Raw genomic sequence first — 18,451 nt, forward strand, 5'->3', positions numbered from 1 at the left:
GTCTGCTGTGAAAAAGTAATAAAACTGCATTGAGGCTACACGGTGATGCAGTGGTCATTGCTGTTGCCTCACAGAAGGAAGGTTCCTGGTTCTAATCCCCAGGTGGCCAAGAGCCTTTCCATGTGGAGTTTGCATGTTCTCCAGCTTCATCCCACAGTCCAAAAACATGCTCAACAAGATACTTGGTCACTCTAGATTGCCTCGGTGTGTTAGTAGTTCTTTGTCTCTACATATCAGCGGGATAGGCTTGCAACCTGTCCAGGTTGTATCCTGCCCCTCGCCCAATGAGAACTGGGATTGGCTCCAGCCCCCGCAACCCCAAATGGTATGAGTGGTAAAGGTAATGGTTGGATGGATGGATAAAACTGCACTGAATGGTGCCAATTGTAGCATTCACTCATTGACTGTTGCTCTGTTTACCAAAATTTTCTTTCTGAAGAGTGTAGAGCAACTAGAAAGCTTTTACCCATCTCACATTTGTATCATTGCTACAAATAACAACTTTGTCTACAATAACTAATAAACTGTTTGGCCAAAAATGTGTCAGGAAACAGAAAAGGTGCCTAACTTGTCCAAGTGGATGCCTTCAGATTGCTTTCTTAATCCAACTAGCAAACCAAACCCTCCAAATGCTCAGGTTTGCTATCACGTGAGACAAACAAACTTCCCAAATCTTGGCATTTAAGAAGTTAAAAGTAAAAAAAATTATATCTCACACAACTTTTTAATAATTGAATTGATAAATGAGTACTTTAAGTGCTAGACTGCATCACTGGTGACTGGTTTGTTTGAGTTTTCTTGGCACGTACATATAATACGAGGGAACGAACAGGCCTATAAAAATATATTACGACTGTGGATTCCTCTGCTGATTTACTGAAAAAATATTTTTTCTCTCTATCATTTAACCATATAATTACTACTATTACTATTTATTCATAGTCTACATAGCACACATATATAACCTACACACATAGAAACTTAATTTGTTACGGCTAAATCAAGAGAGCGTAAAGACTGTAGTCATGTGACTGTGTCACAGTCCACATCACTTGACATATTTCTCTCCTTCCTGGCAGCTCTTAAAAACACAGCCAAAAGAGCTGAGCACTCTGGCCAGCACAGATACATGAGGGAAATTAAATTCTTTGCAGACTGAGAATTAAAAAAAAGAAACAAATTAATTGTTGCCTCCATCTCTCATGTGTGTGCTGGGAGGAGCACAGAGAGTCACGGGTTTGAGGTGGAGATAATTAGATTCAATATGCTGCTGTCCTCATGGAGGAGAATTGGATTTGGCAAGAAAAAAAACAAGGATTGTCCCCATTTCAAACTAAGTAGGCTGTCAGCTTAATATGATGATATGAAAATATCTGCTGCTTTCATGAAGCACACAATAATAAATCATTCTGAGTATCTCAAGATATAAACTTGTATCAGTCTTGCGGGTCTACTTCTTAAACAATCCTCTAATAAAAATGATATAATGCTTTTATTATAGGATATGAGAACAAGAATTATAGCCTAAAACAACAACTGACAACATATTTCTTTCAAATACACTATCTTATAAGTGCCTAACTAAAACAATGTAGCTGTAAATGAGCCGTGTATTTAATCTTTAAGTGGTCAAAGAAACTGAGTTTATTTGCGAGTTAGATAAAATATGAGGTAATACTTATCATTTCATGAAGCCAGAGGATGTAGCAAGTTAGCTTTGGATATAAAACATATATAAGTGTGATCAAAAAGTTTTGGTGGGCAGATTATGTTACCATTGAAAGACTAGGCTATCTGTTTCCAGTTCTACGCAGTACACATGCTACATTAACCCTCCTGTTGTGTTTGTTTCTCTGGATCAGCAACTATGTTCCTGGGTCAATTTGACCCTGGGCATATTGAATTATCCAAAAGTGTCAGAACCCCAAAAAATCCCAATACACATTTTTTTAAATCTGATTTTTAACTCCATTACTAACCATTTAAATCAAGATTTAGTCCATTGGTCTTCTTTAATTCTCACAGATCATGGTTCAATGAGGATAACTCACTGGTTTTTCATTAAGATTAATGTTAAATCTTTTTTTAATGTACATTGGAAAGCCCTAAATATAAATACAATAGTTTTACATGATATTGATTTTTGTTAATTATTTTACACTCTGAAGTGATGTTGATAAATTAACAAGACACCTCTTCTGTCACATGCTGCCCAGATTTGTATCCTGCATTTAGCTGGTTTGGAAGGCATATATTATCTAAAATAAACTTTAAAAAGGGTCAATTTGACCCGCAACATAGCAGGAGGGTTAAGTTTACCCTCTTCAGCGTTATCTTTAAATGTATCATACAAATGAAGAGTCTATATTCATGGATTAGTTGTAAGTACTACAGTACACTTTGCACTTTTAACCCTTTGTTTGTATTATTTAATGGATGGTTTATTTTGCTGGTCATTCATGCTTCAAGTTAGTTAGTTCTCTCCCTCATATCCAAACAGACTCAACTATCCTCTTCCTTAGACTGACAACAAATGTTTTACATGCCTTGACAGGGAATGTAGAATTAGATAATTTAATAAGCAACTTGTTCCCACTCATCTAGTTCTGACTCAACAAATAGCCACAAGAGGTTTTATTCTTGCTGACTAAATTGTTTAGAAAGTCACTCAGCATGGTTAAGCAGTGTTAATGCCACTGACCATATGATGACCTCCACATGTCACCAATATGCCAAGAAGTCCTTTAGGTCAGTTGTCACCAGCAATCTGACTAAAACAATTTACTGTCACATAGGACTGCAAAACGGTGGGGAGCTAAACTACAAGAAGAATTTATATATTGCTGGAGATTTAGAGCATTTCCTGATTCATAGATTCATACCAAAGTTTTGCTTTGAAAGTAGTACAAGCTCATCTTCGGTTCTTACCCATTTGATGGACTTGCTGATTCCGGACCATTGTTGTTACCTGGTAGCTGTAACCTGAAACAGAGGAACAAAAATTGTGTCTGTTTAGAAAAATAAAAGGGAATCTCAAGGGATGGAAAAACCAGCTGAAAGGACTGCTATTGTCTGAGGAACATGATCATGGCAGCCATAGAAACACTGACACCAATACATGCGGACACTCCCAGGCTACTGACTCATTGACAATGACTTGTTCAGGACATTTTTGCAGAAATAAACAGGAACACTTTTGGGATATTTCTCTGATGTCAGTCCGATATTGGGATTTTTTTCCCAACAAGCTTTGATGATTAATTGAAGAAACAAAAGAGAAATGGGAAAAACTTCACTCACTTGAAGTCTTTGATGATAGGATCCAATTCTGGACTATTTATGACTGACAACCTTGGAAAATAAATGAATGTCAGTTTGTGTACAATAGCATGTTTGAAGAAGTTACACCTAAAACAACTGATGTAATGAAAAGTCTCAGTTTTACTGTTAATTAGCGTGTTATTACTGCAGTGTTTACTGTTTTCTTTGTAGCATGGCAGATTGTTTCAGACATTGACAATAAAGGACTGTAAGCACAAGGTGAACATACTGGCTTGGGGAGTCTGGACCGTTGGGTATGTCTTGCGCCTGTGCGGCATCCCTGTGAAGAGGTCAAAGGTCAATTTAGAGAGAACATTACAGTAAATCTCATGATGGTGAGAAGAGGACATCTGCAAGGACTTCAGACATCTAACCTGTGGAAGTTTGTTTTACTAGAAGGTGGGGCCAAAGTTTAACCAGCATTCAAAAGCTTTGTGTGGTAAATGATAGAAGACATCACATGTAAATTAAAACAAGGAAACACATGTTAGCCATAAAACAAGTTGCAGCAATTGATGCCGTTTCTTCTTTTTTGCTGTTTTTAGTCATTACTTTTTAAGAGAATAATATAAAAGGATTAATACTTAACTCTAATTTCAAAACATAAACCAACTAGTTGCTTCCTTAGGTTGACTGCATTGGTTCCCAACTTCTTGGCAGCATACGCCCCTTGTACTTTCATCAGATTGTTCATGATGTCCCTTATATCAGGGGCACATGTTTGTGAGAAGTCAGGACAGATTCTTAGAATCTTATAAGAGGTAATGTTAATCATTTTTAAATATCAGAGGGGATACAACTATAAACTATTTACGAAAACAAGTAAAACTGATTTGGGCAGCTTGTACACAGAAAGCCTGCTTGTCCACATCATCATGACAACAATGAAATGTTGTCTAACAGGCTGCAGATTGGCATCAACAGGGCCATTGACATGGTACATGAGCAGTTTATGATCATAACACTTACTTCATATTCACACAGCATTTTTCCAATGTAATCAAAGTGCTCAGCTTCTTTGTACTCTCAGCTCTTTTAGTTATCTGTTAGAAACAAGGTTTTTCTCTGTCTGATATGTGAACAGCTTTGTTACAGTGAGACAACAGATATAACTTATGGACTTCTCAGATCATACCTCTAGCACTCAAAGAAGAGAAAGGATCTGAGCTGCTCTGAAAAACGATGACGACAGAATCAGAGAAAGTATGAACACACTTTGAACGAAGACAAGTACCGACAAGGCTTTGGCTTGCACAGATTGTCCTATGGTTCTCCTCTCCTACTCACTTTTTGCTTTCATTTTTCTTCACGCTCTTTCTCCAGCCCATGAAACTCATTCCACAGATCAAGGGTCCGGTGAAACGGCAGAATATCCCGGACAGAGAGGGTTTACACAGCGGGCATGGATGGACAGACACGCGGACAGACAGCACAGCAGCTCTCACTGAGTTCACACTGACAGGACTGAGGGCTCAGCAGCTGCAGCGCCTTCCTCCTTTCTGACGTAGGAAAGGTGTGTTGCTCTCATCACCATCAGAATGACTTTCCTATTTAATTCACTGCAATGTGTCCGCTGCAGGTGCTGGACTCATGGTCCTAAAGCCCTCCGGATTATGACACGTTTACACATTCTGGTGGGTACTGTAGCTTTAAGAACAACTTGTTTAAAGGAACGCCAATGTATTAGTGCTGAGCTATACCACACTTTTATGATACCGATTACTTTTTGGCATATTTATTCGATACCTGATACTACGGTGGCCCTGAAGGACAAAACACATTTACAAAAGATGGAGCACTTTTACAAAGTTGGAGAAAAATTTACATTTTGAAAAACATTTTTACATTTTATAAAACAAAATGACATCAGCAAAACACTTTTACCAAGGACAAAACAAATTAACATTTAAGAAAACAAATTTACAAAAGATGAAACACTTTTACAAAGTTGGAGACAAATTTACATTTTGGAAAACATTTTTCACATTTTATATAAAAAAATTACATCAGCAAGGCCAAAACAAATTAACATTTAAGAAAACAAATTTACAAAAGATGAAACACTTGAGACAATTTGAGCTGGAGACAATTTTACAAATGTCACTTTTACCGTTAAAGGTGACATATCATGCAAAATTGACTTTTTAATGGTTCTTTACCTGAAATATGTGTCCCTGGCATGTCTACAAACCCCCCGAGAATGAAAAAAATCCATTCTGCCCCTGTTTTGATTTCTAAACCTTTCTGTAAATGTGTGTGAAACGAGCCGTTTCAGACTTCCGTGTTTTTGTTACGTAACAACAATATCCGGTCTGTCACGGAGTCAGAGCTCGGAGCTTGTTCAGCCCATAGACTGTATAAAATAATACTGAATCCCTCCCCCGTTTTTCATTACCTGCACAAATGTGTGCTAACAAGGAGCTTAGGAGGGAGGCATGCTAGTTGTAGGCTGTCTTAATAAACACAAAGGTCGGTTTTACTCCCCACATCTGCAGATTTGAAGATCTAGTGGATGATTTTTATTTGTCATGGATAAGTGCTAGCGCTAATTAGCATAGCCACATAGCTATATGTTCATAGCTGTAGCTGTAGCTGTAGCTGTAGCTGTAGCTGTAGCTGTAGCTGTGTACCAAGACACACGTCGACATACTGACAAATAAAACAACAAGAAACACTAAATCTGTGACCAATCCTTCATAAAAGGTCCCGCTGCCTTTCTGGCAGAGGTCGGTTTTACTCCCCACGTCTGCAGATTTGAAGATCTAGTGGATGACTTTTATTTATCATGGATAAGTGCTAGCACTAGTTAGCATAGCCACATAGCTACATGTTCGTAGCTGTGTACCAAGACACACGTCTACATATTGATAAATAAAACAACAAGAAACACTAAATCTATGACCAATCCTTCAGAAAGGTCCTGCTACAGGCGCCTCTCCGTCAGGATCAGATTCAGAGGGTTGAAGTAACGTGATCTCTGAGCAGTCGTGTATATTCAGCCAACATGTAAACATTAGATCAACGTCCTGGAGAGCCGAGGGCACATCCACTTCCGGAGGGGGCGTGGTCAGAGGGAAAACAGAGTGTTCTGAGGAGGAATGAAGAAGAGGACTTTTCAGGCATGCCAAAATCTGATTTCAAAGTGTTTTTTTGAGCATAAACTTTAAAGACATGTTTTGGGGACCTCTTAGACCAATATATATTGATGAAAAAAGCGTGATATGTCCCCTTTAAATCTGACTCCTTTTAGCCTGACTCTGTTTATCCTGAGGCGATGTGGTCTGAGGCGGTCTCATCTGAATTCTGACACATGATGAAGGTTTTGCGGAGATATGACGGAGCTTTTCCAGAGGCATAATGCTTTTTCATCTGAGGTCTGACACCTCTCTCTGAGACCTGAGGATGTCCTCATATGTAAGCCATGTCCATCTCCGTTTTGTTTTCTCTCCATCAAAACAAACTAAATGACCCCTTACTTGATCACTTCCGGTATTTGGTATATTCCCTTTCCGTTAATATGAAATGTTAATTTGTTTCAGAAATGATAAAAGTGTTCCGTCGTTTGTAAAATTGTCTCCAACTTTGTAAAAGTGTTTCATCTTTTGTAAATTTGTTTCCTTAAATGTAAATTTGTGTTGGCCTTGGTAAAAGTGTTTTGCTGATGTAATTTTGTTTTATAAAATGTAAAAATGTTTCCCAAAATGGAAATTTGTGTCCAACTTTGTAAAAAGTGTTTCATCTTTTGTAAATTTGTTATCTTAAATGTAAATTTGTTTTGTCCTTCAGGGCCACTGTACGATACCATTACCGATACTTTTAGTGATTTTTTTATGAAAATAAAATGAAACGCTTGAAAGACAACTCCCATGACAAAAACTGTTCATTTAACAACTTTAATATGCAAATCATTTGGTGGCCTTTTTTTATAAACAATGAAATACATTTAGAAAAACACATAAATAATACATAATTAATCCTATATTTAACTTGTCTGAGTGGAAAGCTTAAAACAGCCTCTTCACCATGACTGCTGTTAAAATGACACTGTGATCATGATGTCTCATAACTTTGAAGTTACCCTATAAGAATCAGCAGTGACACATGAACTTTTATTAATTAGTATTGATATTTTATTAGAGTAATCGATCCTCAAATGAGTAGCGTGAGAATCGATTTATCAATACCACAGAATCGATACGCCCACCACTACAATGTATAGCTAAAGCAAGTTAATGACAATTTTAAAAGTATCTACTCATAACTAGCCATTCGATGATATTGAAGTATTTAAAATAGTCTTTTAATTTACCATATCTATTGAGATTTGTAAGCCTTCATGTATAAATCTGTAAGTGAGTCCATTAGTGAAAGCTAGAGAAAAGCTTCTTCTATGCCTTTGTGAGTGAAATTATCCTTAAAACCGTTGTTTACTTTCCTGATACTGCTGTATACCAGAGAGGAATATGCTACATTTTACTCCACTGAATTTGACATTTAGTTATGTTTCTTGTTCCTAAACCCCAGTCTATATAAGATTTGATATGTTTCTACAAACTGAGCTGTCTGGCTGTATGCTAAATAATTATGATTTTTATAAATCCACAAGAATATATCATGGTATAAGTAAAGTATACAGTTGTGCTCATAAGTTTACATACCCTGGCAGAATTTGTGATTTTTTTTGGCCATTTTTGAGAGAATATGAATAATAGGAGAAAAACTTTTTTTTCACTCATGGTTAGTGGTTGGGTGAAGCAAAATTTTTATCAAACAACTGTGTTTACTCTTTTTATATCATAATGACAACAGAAAATACCCAATAAACCATAAATTCTGCCAGGGTATGTAAACTTATGAGCACAATTGTATATAACATATAGCAGCATAAGCACCTGAAAAGGGCCACTATAAATGATGAATACTTTGACCTTTGCATATAGTTATATTTGTATCATAGTAATAAGTATCAAGATTATTTGCTTAAGTAAAAGGAATGAGCAGTGTAAAATGATTAAATTACAGGTTCAATCTTGTATTATGAATATCAGTAAAAGTGAAAGAGATCTCTCTCTCTCTACATTAATTGTGTGTGTGTGTGTGTGTGTGTGTATGTGTATGCATATATATGCATGTGTGCATATGTGTGTTTGTATGTATATATGTGTATCTCTATTTATTTATTTTATTACTTCTCTTCATTTATTTTCATTTAAAATGATTTTTCAAATATTTTTTTTTTCATGTGTTTTCTAGTAATTTATTTAACTGTTTATTTTATTCATTTTATTTTTAATATTATTCATTTCACATGTCTGAGCCCCTGTTTGATTGTATTTGTTTTGTCTTGTTGATACATTTAAAAAGTTACAAATAAAATATATATTTTTAAAAGTTCTAAAGAGATAGTACTTTGTTCGTATACTGTATATTTCATTAGTGTGTATTGTTGTTTTTTATTAATGCAGAGTATCTATAATGTCTGTGAGTACAAGACAGTCTTAGTCGCTTAAAGTATGGGTACCTACATCTGTAGCAGTGCATTATATTGTTACACTTGGGTATTAAAACATGTATGCTGTATTAAGTAACCGAAACACTCAAACTAAGAGACAATAGACAAATTCTCAGCTGTAGATGACAACTTTTTCCAGTTTGAGTACATTTATGATGATTTTTGTAAATTGGTATTGCTACTTTAACTCATGATAATGATCTAAAACTTCTTCCATCAATATTTATTTGAAACAGTGACATGCCTTTGTCCCAAGACAACACACAAACTGCAAAACTAAATGTTTAATATTTATTCTGTTTCAATTAAATGCATTACATATCCTGGCCAAACCTCCCAATAAGGTCTTTCTTTTTCATACAGGTTAGAAAATACAAAAAAAATACAATTAGCTTGAGTCTTAAAACGCCTTTATGGGTAAGTCTAGAAACAAAACAAGTGGTTTTTGAGTTGTAGAATATGGAGGAGTCTGTACAAATGGGAGTAACATGACAGGTGGCTTTAAAGAGTGAGAGAATGAAAACATGAAGTGTGGTATGACAAGAAACTCAGCTATGAAGGTCGAACAGACAGATGGAACCATTTCTCTTGTATTTACAATTAACTACCATATAAGAGACGCACTGAACAGGAGAGGAGTATCAGCCATAGAAAGTAGACTGGTTTGAGGCGTGAAGAGAGATCTTCAGTCTAAACAAGGCTGAAAACAAGAACTGTTAGAACTAATCAGTGGTGTCACAGATGTTCGGGATTATTTCAATCAGAAAATAAGCAAAGAAAAAAAAAGAGCTGTCTATCACAGCCGAGCAAACCGTAACATAACAGGAGAGACACGAAGTTAGCCAGCAACAAAAAGAAGAAGAAGAGAAAGAATCACTGGCCAACCAGCTGCAACGTGGGCGTTTGCAGGAGTGAGCAATTTATCCTTCCTGTATCAGCTGGCTTTTTTGCAAGTTAAATCCGAGCATGAGGAGTACAGACTGAGGACATAATGCTCTACAGAAATGCTGGTCAACTTTAAGTGGGTGTCTGCAAGACTTTGTGTAAGAAAGCGGCTTCACCTGAACAAAAAATAAAAAAACAACCTGGAAAATGAGATGTTTATACGATTGCTCATATAAAAAAAAAAACACAAACTGAGGCGCACTTTGAAATGGTAAGTGGTGTTGAACTGTGAAAAGGATATTCTTTGAGGAAGTTACATTTTTAAAAACACGTCTCTCATTACAGAAGTTTTTGCCCTTCCAGCATCCAAGGTGCTGAAATCAGAGAACTGAAAAAAACTATTAACAATACTGATTTATTAACTCATGCCACCCAACCCTCCCAGGGGTTTTTAATCTTTTTTTCTGTGCTCATACATTCATTTATGACTACATTTTCTAGTTTTGATCTGATTTTTGTCTGTTGGTGTTCACACTCGACACATTTCTGAAAAAATAATACATTCTAAATCACAGGCCAGCTTTAAGAAATGTCTCAGTCACTGGAAGAATTGATACTAGTCTAAAGATAAGACGTATTTTGGTTGTTATAACATTTCTAAAGCTGCAATGTCAGACATCAAATGTTGAATTTTGTTAAAGCTGTTGTGGTTTTGTGCAATCCCTTGTAGTGTGTCCTGATGTTTCATTTAAATGTAATACATGTAGTTTTATTCCTTTTACTGTCCCAAAAGATATAACGTTTAAAACAAAGACAGAAGTGAAGCTGGGCTGAATCATGAACTGGGAATTTAAAGATGTCAAAGTATCTAGAAGCAAAAGGTTGTAGGTGTGATGGATTTTTTTTGATAATCTCGACATGCATTTCTTATATCAGAGGATGGGTGACTTCCAGTTAATCATGAAGGAAAGGTTGAATTATGTCATCGGCCTTCTTCTGTCATACTGGGCTGACAAAGAACGCAGACTACATTTTGTTGCAATGCCTCTGAAGTCTACTTCTAATTAAAGAAATGTCATGAATTTTTCAGTATAACCTCAGAAGCAAGACTGAGATGAGTTTTTTATGAAATGTGCGAGTACTGCTAGTGGATAAAGACAGGACTTCTCGAGTGCATGTTTAAATAAATTACATTCTAGAAAGTTAATGCAGGATTTGTAACCCAGTATTGACATAAACAATTTTTCCATTTGACAATCTTGTCATCCGTCTTCACTAACAATCTTTTCTGTGCACTTCATCTTCGTCCTCTCCCCTGAAACAAAACCACAGACACTCACAAGATGGGAAAGAAAACATTACCGCAGTGAAGAGAGAACACAGTCCGGGGAAATGAGCCTTGCATGATTCAGAGATGGGTTTGTTCTAAGAAGGTCTCTTAATGGGGTCAGCAGGTGCTGCTGAATCAGTCCTATACAGTCCCCACTTTGCTTTGGTGCTTTCTGAGCTGGTCCAGGCTGGGCTGTGCCGTGCCAAGCCAAGCCAGGCCAGAGTAGGAGGAAGAAAAGAAGAGAGGAGGGTAGGGGAGTTCTTCAGGAGAGTTCAGACTTGCTGAGTGCGATAGCGAGCTCCAGGTCCTCTTGTTCCTGCTGGGTGAGCCTGGCAAGTCGCTCCTTTTCCTCTCGCTCGCTCTCGCGCTTTGCCCACTCTATCATGTCTTCTTCTGTGGGATACTGCTCCATGAATAAGGACAAACGCACACACAGGGAGGGCGAAAGGACCCAGATATGGACAGAAAAATGAGGGGGGAAGAGACACAAACAGACAAACACATACAGTTAACAGATTGTACTACGGAGTCTGCTGATTACAAATATCTGACAATAATTGAATAGTATAATGTGATCCTTAATAATTGAACATCTCCACTATTAAGGCAGATGTTATAGCTTTTAAAGTGTTGCTGTATTGATGTGTATGACACTGTAACAGTCAGTTTCTACCATCTCCAAGCCAACAGAGGTATACCTTCCAAAAACTCACGTACAAAAGTATGAGTTAAGACTCCCTTAAATATAGGAGCATTTCGACCAAGAGTTCCGTAGTCTTTTAGCCCCCAGAACTAATTTCCCCGGAACTAAAAGGTTCCTGTGCCCCCATTGCTGAAGTCCCGGGTAGATTGTGCAAATCAGGCCAGTGACGCCAGAAAAAAATTTGATTAAATAATATTTTGAAATTCTAAGAAAAAACTAAACTAGTATGCATTCCCAGGAACTCCCTCTGTGTTTCTACAACTGTGTAAACTCCACAAACACTGTTACGTTCAACCGAAAGTCCCAGGACCTTTGAAAAGTACCCCCCCCCCCAAGCAGGGGCTTTTCAGGGGAGAGATTATCTACCCCTGAACTAAATTTACACCCTGGTTCCTCCGGTCGAAATGCACAAATTTCAGGGGTAAAGTCCCTAGTTCCGGGGTAAAGTTCCTGCGGTCGAAAAATGCTTCATGGTTATAAAAGAATTGAGAGTGGGACATTTCACAGTCGTGAGCGGTGGAAGAACTTAAACTGTGCCCCGAGCTTTGATTAAACCAGATGCTTTAGCGACGGCATCTCAATGGCATCTCAAAATTTCTTGTTGCTTAGCCCCAACCACATATGTGGATACCAGGACACTGATACATCAATGACAGAGAAATCTTGTATCTGTCTGTTTTCCCCAGTGATGATGCATTTGGTCACATGAAACGACAACCTTAACTGTTATTTAGTACTTCCTCAGGGCTCATGGCTGAAATCATTTTAATGGGGGTAAGATTTGGTGACAGAGCCACAATATTTATGAGTGAATTTAAGAGGCAACAGCTATCACAGGGTAAGCTGTGTTTATTTTTGATTAGTTCAAATGAGTATCACAAGAGAGGTTTATAAACTCAAAATGTCTAAGTAGAAAAAACTTTGATAAGCTTTCTCCTGGATCAAAAATGATCAGTAAGGGTGTACCTATATTTGTCCCTTAGGTGTGTGTGGTTACACATTCTGAAACTTTGACATGGGAAACAAGTATATGAAATGTGGGGGTCTCCATTTGGAACATACAACAGTTGTCTGACTAGGAGTCAGATTTGAAGGTAGACAAAAAGAAGAATAGATAAATGTTAGAACATAGAGGCCTGATTAATTCTGTTATACATAACAGGCAGGAAATGCACAAAGAAGAATTACAGTTGGTCTGGTGTGATTCTAGCCATGCAAAGGAAAGGTGGCGGCAACAATGACAACATTCACTAGCAGGTATCATAGAGCTGATGATTTTGCAAAACATGCATGAAGAGAGAACATCAGAAACATCTGATGGATTAAGATCACATGCATTTAGATTTATTCATACACATGTTATTTTTTATTGTGTGTGATACATCCCAATGCTGCTTCCAATATTTTTCACAAAAGCTGTAATGCATTTAGGGAGAGGGATGATGTGTTTTTAAATCTAAACCTGAAGAAGCTCTTCACATATCCTGTACTTTGTTTCAGGTGATTTGATGCGATTCTGTTAAAAAAAACAAAAAAACTCTGGTACTTGAAAAGACCATACCGGTGTTTCAGAATGTTTTAGCCCATTTACAACAAATCTTCTTTATTTTAAAAAACTGCCAGTGGTTAACAAATAGGGTTGCAAAGTTCCTGGAATTTTCAAAGTTGGAAACTTTCCATGGGAATTAACAGGAATAAAAGGGAATAAACCAGGAGTTTACTAAATTGAAGGTTGGCTCTTAATAGGGAACTTACATATAGTTGGGGGAAATATATTTCAGCATAATCCTGACTAAAACAACCAGATTTCATGCAAGCACATTTGACTATCTATGCTATTCCTCAATCACATGCACATAGCACACTGCTTACTGCAGGCTTGAGAAGCTTGAGGGAAGATGCTTTTTTATTTGCGTGTTGAATGGGACTTTTTTGGAGGGAGTGACAGGGGCTCTTTTCATTTAACATTTTGAATGGAACTTTGTTTTCGTTTTAACTCAGCTTTCATGTTTTTGTTCATCAATGAAAGAATTGATTGTTCAATAAAATATTTAACACTTGATAAAGTTCTACTTACATATAAATTGGTTTAATTGCATTATTTTGGATGGATTTCTGCTTACAACAAAACAAATATTTATGCTTGGATATGTTACCTTTCCATTAAATTACCCTCAATTCCCAGTTAATTTCCCAAATTCCCCAGCTTAACTTCCCATGGAAATTTACCGGAAACTTTCCACCCCTTTGCAACCCTATTAACAACCCTTTCTAAGAAAAGAAACATTTTGCAAAAAAGAACAATTTTATAAATATGAACTGGCAGAGACATAAATCTTGTATAAGAAAAAAACCCTATTGTGATTTAAACCCTTTTATTACTTTATTGTTGAAATTGGACATTTGGTCCATGCTCATAGTTGCATAACAATGCTTAAATGACCAAGCAAAAGAAAGCTGCTTGGAAAGAAGGAAATAATTGCAAACCTAAAGATCATGCTCTGGTAAGTGCTTGCAGCTTCTTTCAATTATCATTACAACCTGTGGTTAATGAACAGCGTATGCAAAATCATTCACATGGTCTTTCAAGAGCTCAAGCATCTGCAGAGAGTGATGTCATGGATGCACATAGAAGCCAGAGATGGAGCCCTTGATTCAACACTTTATTCAACTTTTTTTTGACAGAGGATGTAAAGACACACACAAAGAGAGAATACAGGTGATCTGTTTCTCCACAACACACTGCTGACCAGACGAGGGTTAGAAGAACTGATGAATGAAGGGATGGATGGATCAACAGACTCATGGATGAATAAATAGTGTATAAAAGAATGGCGGAGGCAGTGGTTCAAGTGAATGAGTAAGTGCGTGCAGGTTGGGGTTTGACAGGGACATGCAGGGTGCAGGCATGTGACAGGGGAGGAACCAGAATCAAAACTGTTTTTTTAAAACAGTCAGACCAGATTAACGGTTTGTGTTCCTGCAGAACTCCAAACAGAAGAGCTGATAAAAGCTAAATACTGTTATCAGTGTGTTATTTGGCAAACCAACAGGTGTAAAGAATCCTTTTCCTTTTATGCCACAACAGTTATATTGCAACCTGGAATTTTTTCTATGTTAAATATCTAAATATTTCAATATTTTAATATTTGTTAATCAATGAGTGAGGGAAAAAACACAGGAAACTGTAGTTCCCTTTTTCTCAACGGTTAAGCATTATATTAATTCCTGCAACTTGGCTCTTACTTTTGCCAAAAAAAGTATCATTTATCAAAAAAGACAAATGTAGCTTGGTTTCTACAGATGTTTCCTGGAGCAGTGCAATCACAGGGTTTTTAAAACAATGAGGGTGACCTACAAACCTCAACCGTAACGGTCTGAATGTGATCTCACCCATGACGCAACGCGCGCCATGCTGCATCATGCTAGTCGAGGTCAACGAATGGAATACCTTCTGGCTATTGTTGTGCAAACTCAGCAATATATCGACTGCTAGCCCAGTTACTGCTCAGACACATAATTACCACTCTGCAATAACGGGCGTTTGGAATGTACCTGAGACATTTCAGTGTATAAAAGGTGCATTCGATGAAAGATTTTACCTTCATAAAATCATCTAATTTGGAGATTAAATACACACGTGCACAGGCTGTGATGTAGGTATGCCGAGTTGGGATGCCAACAAAAGCCAAACACAATCAGCCTCTCATCTCTCCATTCACTGCCAAGCATTAGGAGGGACTTGTTATCATGACAGTAGATATTTATAATACATTTATTTGTAACAGAAATTCTATGATTCAGAATTCATGTATGAACTTATCTTTTACTGTCATACTTATATTTCTTAACATTTCTCCTAAAGTGCATCAGTGTGACTTCAGTCAGAATAATTAAATTAAGTCCAACACCCTTTTGAAAAAAAAAAAGGATTAGAAATATAAAGAGTCGTTAGATGGCGAATTACTTGTGCGTTCAGAGGAGAAATCTAAATACACACACCATCAGCATACAGGATGCAAAACACCCCAAGTTGAAATATTGAAGGTTTAATAGCTTGTTATCAGAAAAGAGTGGGTTATTTAAAATCAAAAGGAGCATTAATAACCAATGCTGCTGTATAAAACTTCAATAAGCTGTCAAGCTCACGTCTTTGGGACTTTATAATGGCAGTGGATGGAGTGATTACAAAGCTGGCTTCATTTACTTCATGGTTGAAACTAAAAAATAAAACTTCCAAAATAAGTTTTGTTAGCAGGAAAAAAAAGACAAGAGGGCGTGACTATTGAGAGTCAGTTGAAGGTGAGGGAGAGGGCGAAAGGGTGGTGCTCACTTTATCGAAGCTGGCAAATCGGTCAGCTTCCCGTACGTTCTGACGAGGAGGGGAGGAGGGGGCGAAGGGGTCGGCTAAAGGGTCCTTTGCAGGCAGGGAGGAGGAGGTGGAGGAGGAAAAGTCTCCTGCCGGGAAGTGCCCTCGTCGCTGGAAGGAGTCAGACGACTCGGTTCTGGAGATGGATGCTCTCTTACCTGATACAGACAGGCACGAAGAAAGAAGATAACTTTTTCTTTATTTCAAATGACTAAAACTTGCTTTTAATAAGTCCTCTTAATCATTGCAGATACTGACCTGGAGGAGGGGGAGGTGGTCTAGTTGGCGTACCCGTTTTAGGGGGCAGGGCTGGGGGAACATCAGGGCTGGCAGACTGACTGTCTTCCTGAAACAGGTTCTTATTGTTGATGCCAAACTGGTCAGAACCATTTGACTGAAACACAAATTACATGCACTGTTTGAAAATACAGGACAAAATAATGTGACACTCTGATATTACTGTCAATATGGCACATGTTCTTTGGAGTGAATTGTAAGTTGAGTGAATGTTTCCTCCACAGGAGGTGAATAAGGCAGTAATGTTCTAGCGATTTCCTCCCAAAACCACAAAGCACTCAACAACTCACTCACACTCTTCCTGGATGATCTGTTTTTAGAAGTGAGTTCACTTGCACCACAACAGCGATGGGCACTGTTTCCAACTTAATACTCAGCTTGCTTATCTCCATACCAGGTGTTTTTGAGAACTGTACAGGGTTTCAATAACAGCTGTTTACCTTTGTCAAGGCACTGAAGTCTGCAAAGCCACCTCCAAATGACTCATTTCCAAACACAGCAGCAAACGGATCTAAAACACAAGAGGACACTAAAGTCGCTGAGCGCACAGAAGTAAAAACAGATAACAATATGAAATACACATTAGTCAGTATTTAGTGCAAAACAAATTCTAATATAATATGCATAACCACTTTGCAATAGGATTTGCCCCCAGAAGGTGGCACTATACCACAAATCATACCTGGATCTGAGTTTGTGCTGACTGAAGTACCACCTGGAGCAAACGGGTCATTGGATGCAGCTGAGTCCTTCTAGAAAACAAGAAATACAAAACATGGTTCACATTTAAGAATGGTAGACAGTAAACTCTGAAGTGGACATGAATGTGCTTCAAACTTATACATTGGAGCTAAAGCAGGAGCTATGAGGGATGTCCAAATAACTAGAGAAATGCACATAAAGAAGTATTTGTATTGAACTGCTGAAATCAGAAATTAAAGACATGGTAAGAACTCTTCAGGAATCATTTACTGCCTAAGGATGTTATTGTTATATTCTTAGTTTAAAGGGTGGCTACTGACTTCACAATAAATCTGAGGGTGTACACATCGTGACCACTACTCACCACAGCCAGGTCAGAGTTGGGCGAGGAGCAGCTGAAGGGATCAGCCCCTCCATCCTGAGAGCCGAATGGATCCCCCTCCCCCGTGGTGTTAATTTTGCCTCCAAACAGGTCAGGATCTGCCATATTGTTCCCTGTGGAGCTGAACGGATCCTTGGCTACTGAAGCTGGATTTGTAGGTTTGGAGGCAAAGGGATCTGGATCAGCTGCTGGTGCAGGTGCTGGTGTAGCTTCTGTGTCACTGGGCCTGGATGCAAACAGGTCTGGTTCTGGCACTCCAGCAGTGGTACCGAATGGGTCAGCTGAGGCAGAGAAAGGGTCCTCTGAGGAAAAGGGAGCGCTAGAGGGCTGTTTGAAGAAAGAGTCTGCAGCAAAGGGGTCTGATCCTTTGAATGGATCGCCTCCGAATGGGTCTGATTACAGAGGAAGGAAAAACACAGTTCCTCAATGTGAAGGTTGTTGTAAATTTTGGTACACCGATAAACTTTCAGAGATTTATTTTATATTCAGATGATTAGTTAACTTTTTTCGGTTAAACTTTAAGAACTTACCTGCTGTATCTGCCTTTCCAAATGGATCGTCTTTAAACGGATCGTCTGTAAGAATATTAAAGAACGATCAATCTGACCACTTTACATGAGTTTAACAAGTCTTAGGTACCATCAGCAACTCAAACTGGTAACACAACGTTCTGAAAGTACCTTCACACTAAACACTAAGCATGATACAAGGAAAACACGTCAATCTGTTCAGAAAAATTAAGAGGTGCTGGTATAGCTCAGTTGGTAAAGCAGGCACCCCATGTATAGCGGCTACAGTCTTAATCGCACTGATTGATTCTCCGTCCTATCTCCACATTTCCTGCCTCTCAGAAGCTTTCCCATCAGAAAGAATAAAAGGCAAAAGGCCTGAAAAATAATCTTTACAAAAAACAGAAGAGTAAAAAATAAGTCAACTTTTTTTTTTTTCCT

General features: G+C 37.9%; 2 protein-coding genes across 2 annotated transcripts in view; both read right to left on the minus strand.

The window, feature by feature from the left end:
* Nucleotides 1-5,006, minus strand: part of ttc39a (tetratricopeptide repeat domain 39A) — a 28,011-nt gene extending 23,005 nt beyond the window's left edge. Inside the window, exons 1-4 of the mRNA XM_034700216.1 lie at nt 4,609-5,006; nt 3,551-3,601; nt 3,301-3,351; nt 2,929-2,982 (exon numbers count right to left, since the gene is read on the minus strand). Coding sequence (XP_034556107.1) covers nt 2,929-2,982; nt 3,301-3,351; nt 3,551-3,601; nt 4,609-4,658 — 206 coding nt within the window. The 5' untranslated portion in view covers nt 4,659-5,006. The remainder of the gene's footprint in view (nt 1-2,928; nt 2,983-3,300; nt 3,352-3,550; nt 3,602-4,608) is intronic.
* A 4,104-nt stretch (nt 5,007-9,110) lies between these two features.
* eps15 (epidermal growth factor receptor pathway substrate 15) overlaps nt 9,111-18,451 on the minus strand; it is a 31,880-nt gene continuing 22,539 nt past the window's right edge. Inside the window, exons 19-25 of the mRNA XM_034702079.1 lie at nt 18,032-18,076; nt 17,484-17,893; nt 17,100-17,169; nt 16,858-16,928; nt 16,379-16,514; nt 16,085-16,278; nt 9,111-11,451 (exon numbers count right to left, since the gene is read on the minus strand). Of these exons, the coding sequence (XP_034557970.1) occupies nt 11,311-11,451; nt 16,085-16,278; nt 16,379-16,514; nt 16,858-16,928; nt 17,100-17,169; nt 17,484-17,893; nt 18,032-18,076 (1,067 nt within the window). The 3' untranslated portion in view covers nt 9,111-11,310. The remainder of the gene's footprint in view (nt 11,452-16,084; nt 16,279-16,378; nt 16,515-16,857; nt 16,929-17,099; nt 17,170-17,483; nt 17,894-18,031; nt 18,077-18,451) is intronic.

Source organism: Notolabrus celidotus, chromosome 2 (assembly GCF_009762535.1).
Source record: "Notolabrus celidotus isolate fNotCel1 chromosome 2, fNotCel1.pri, whole genome shotgun sequence".
Lineage (NCBI taxonomy): Eukaryota > Metazoa > Chordata > Actinopteri > Labriformes > Labridae > Notolabrus > Notolabrus celidotus.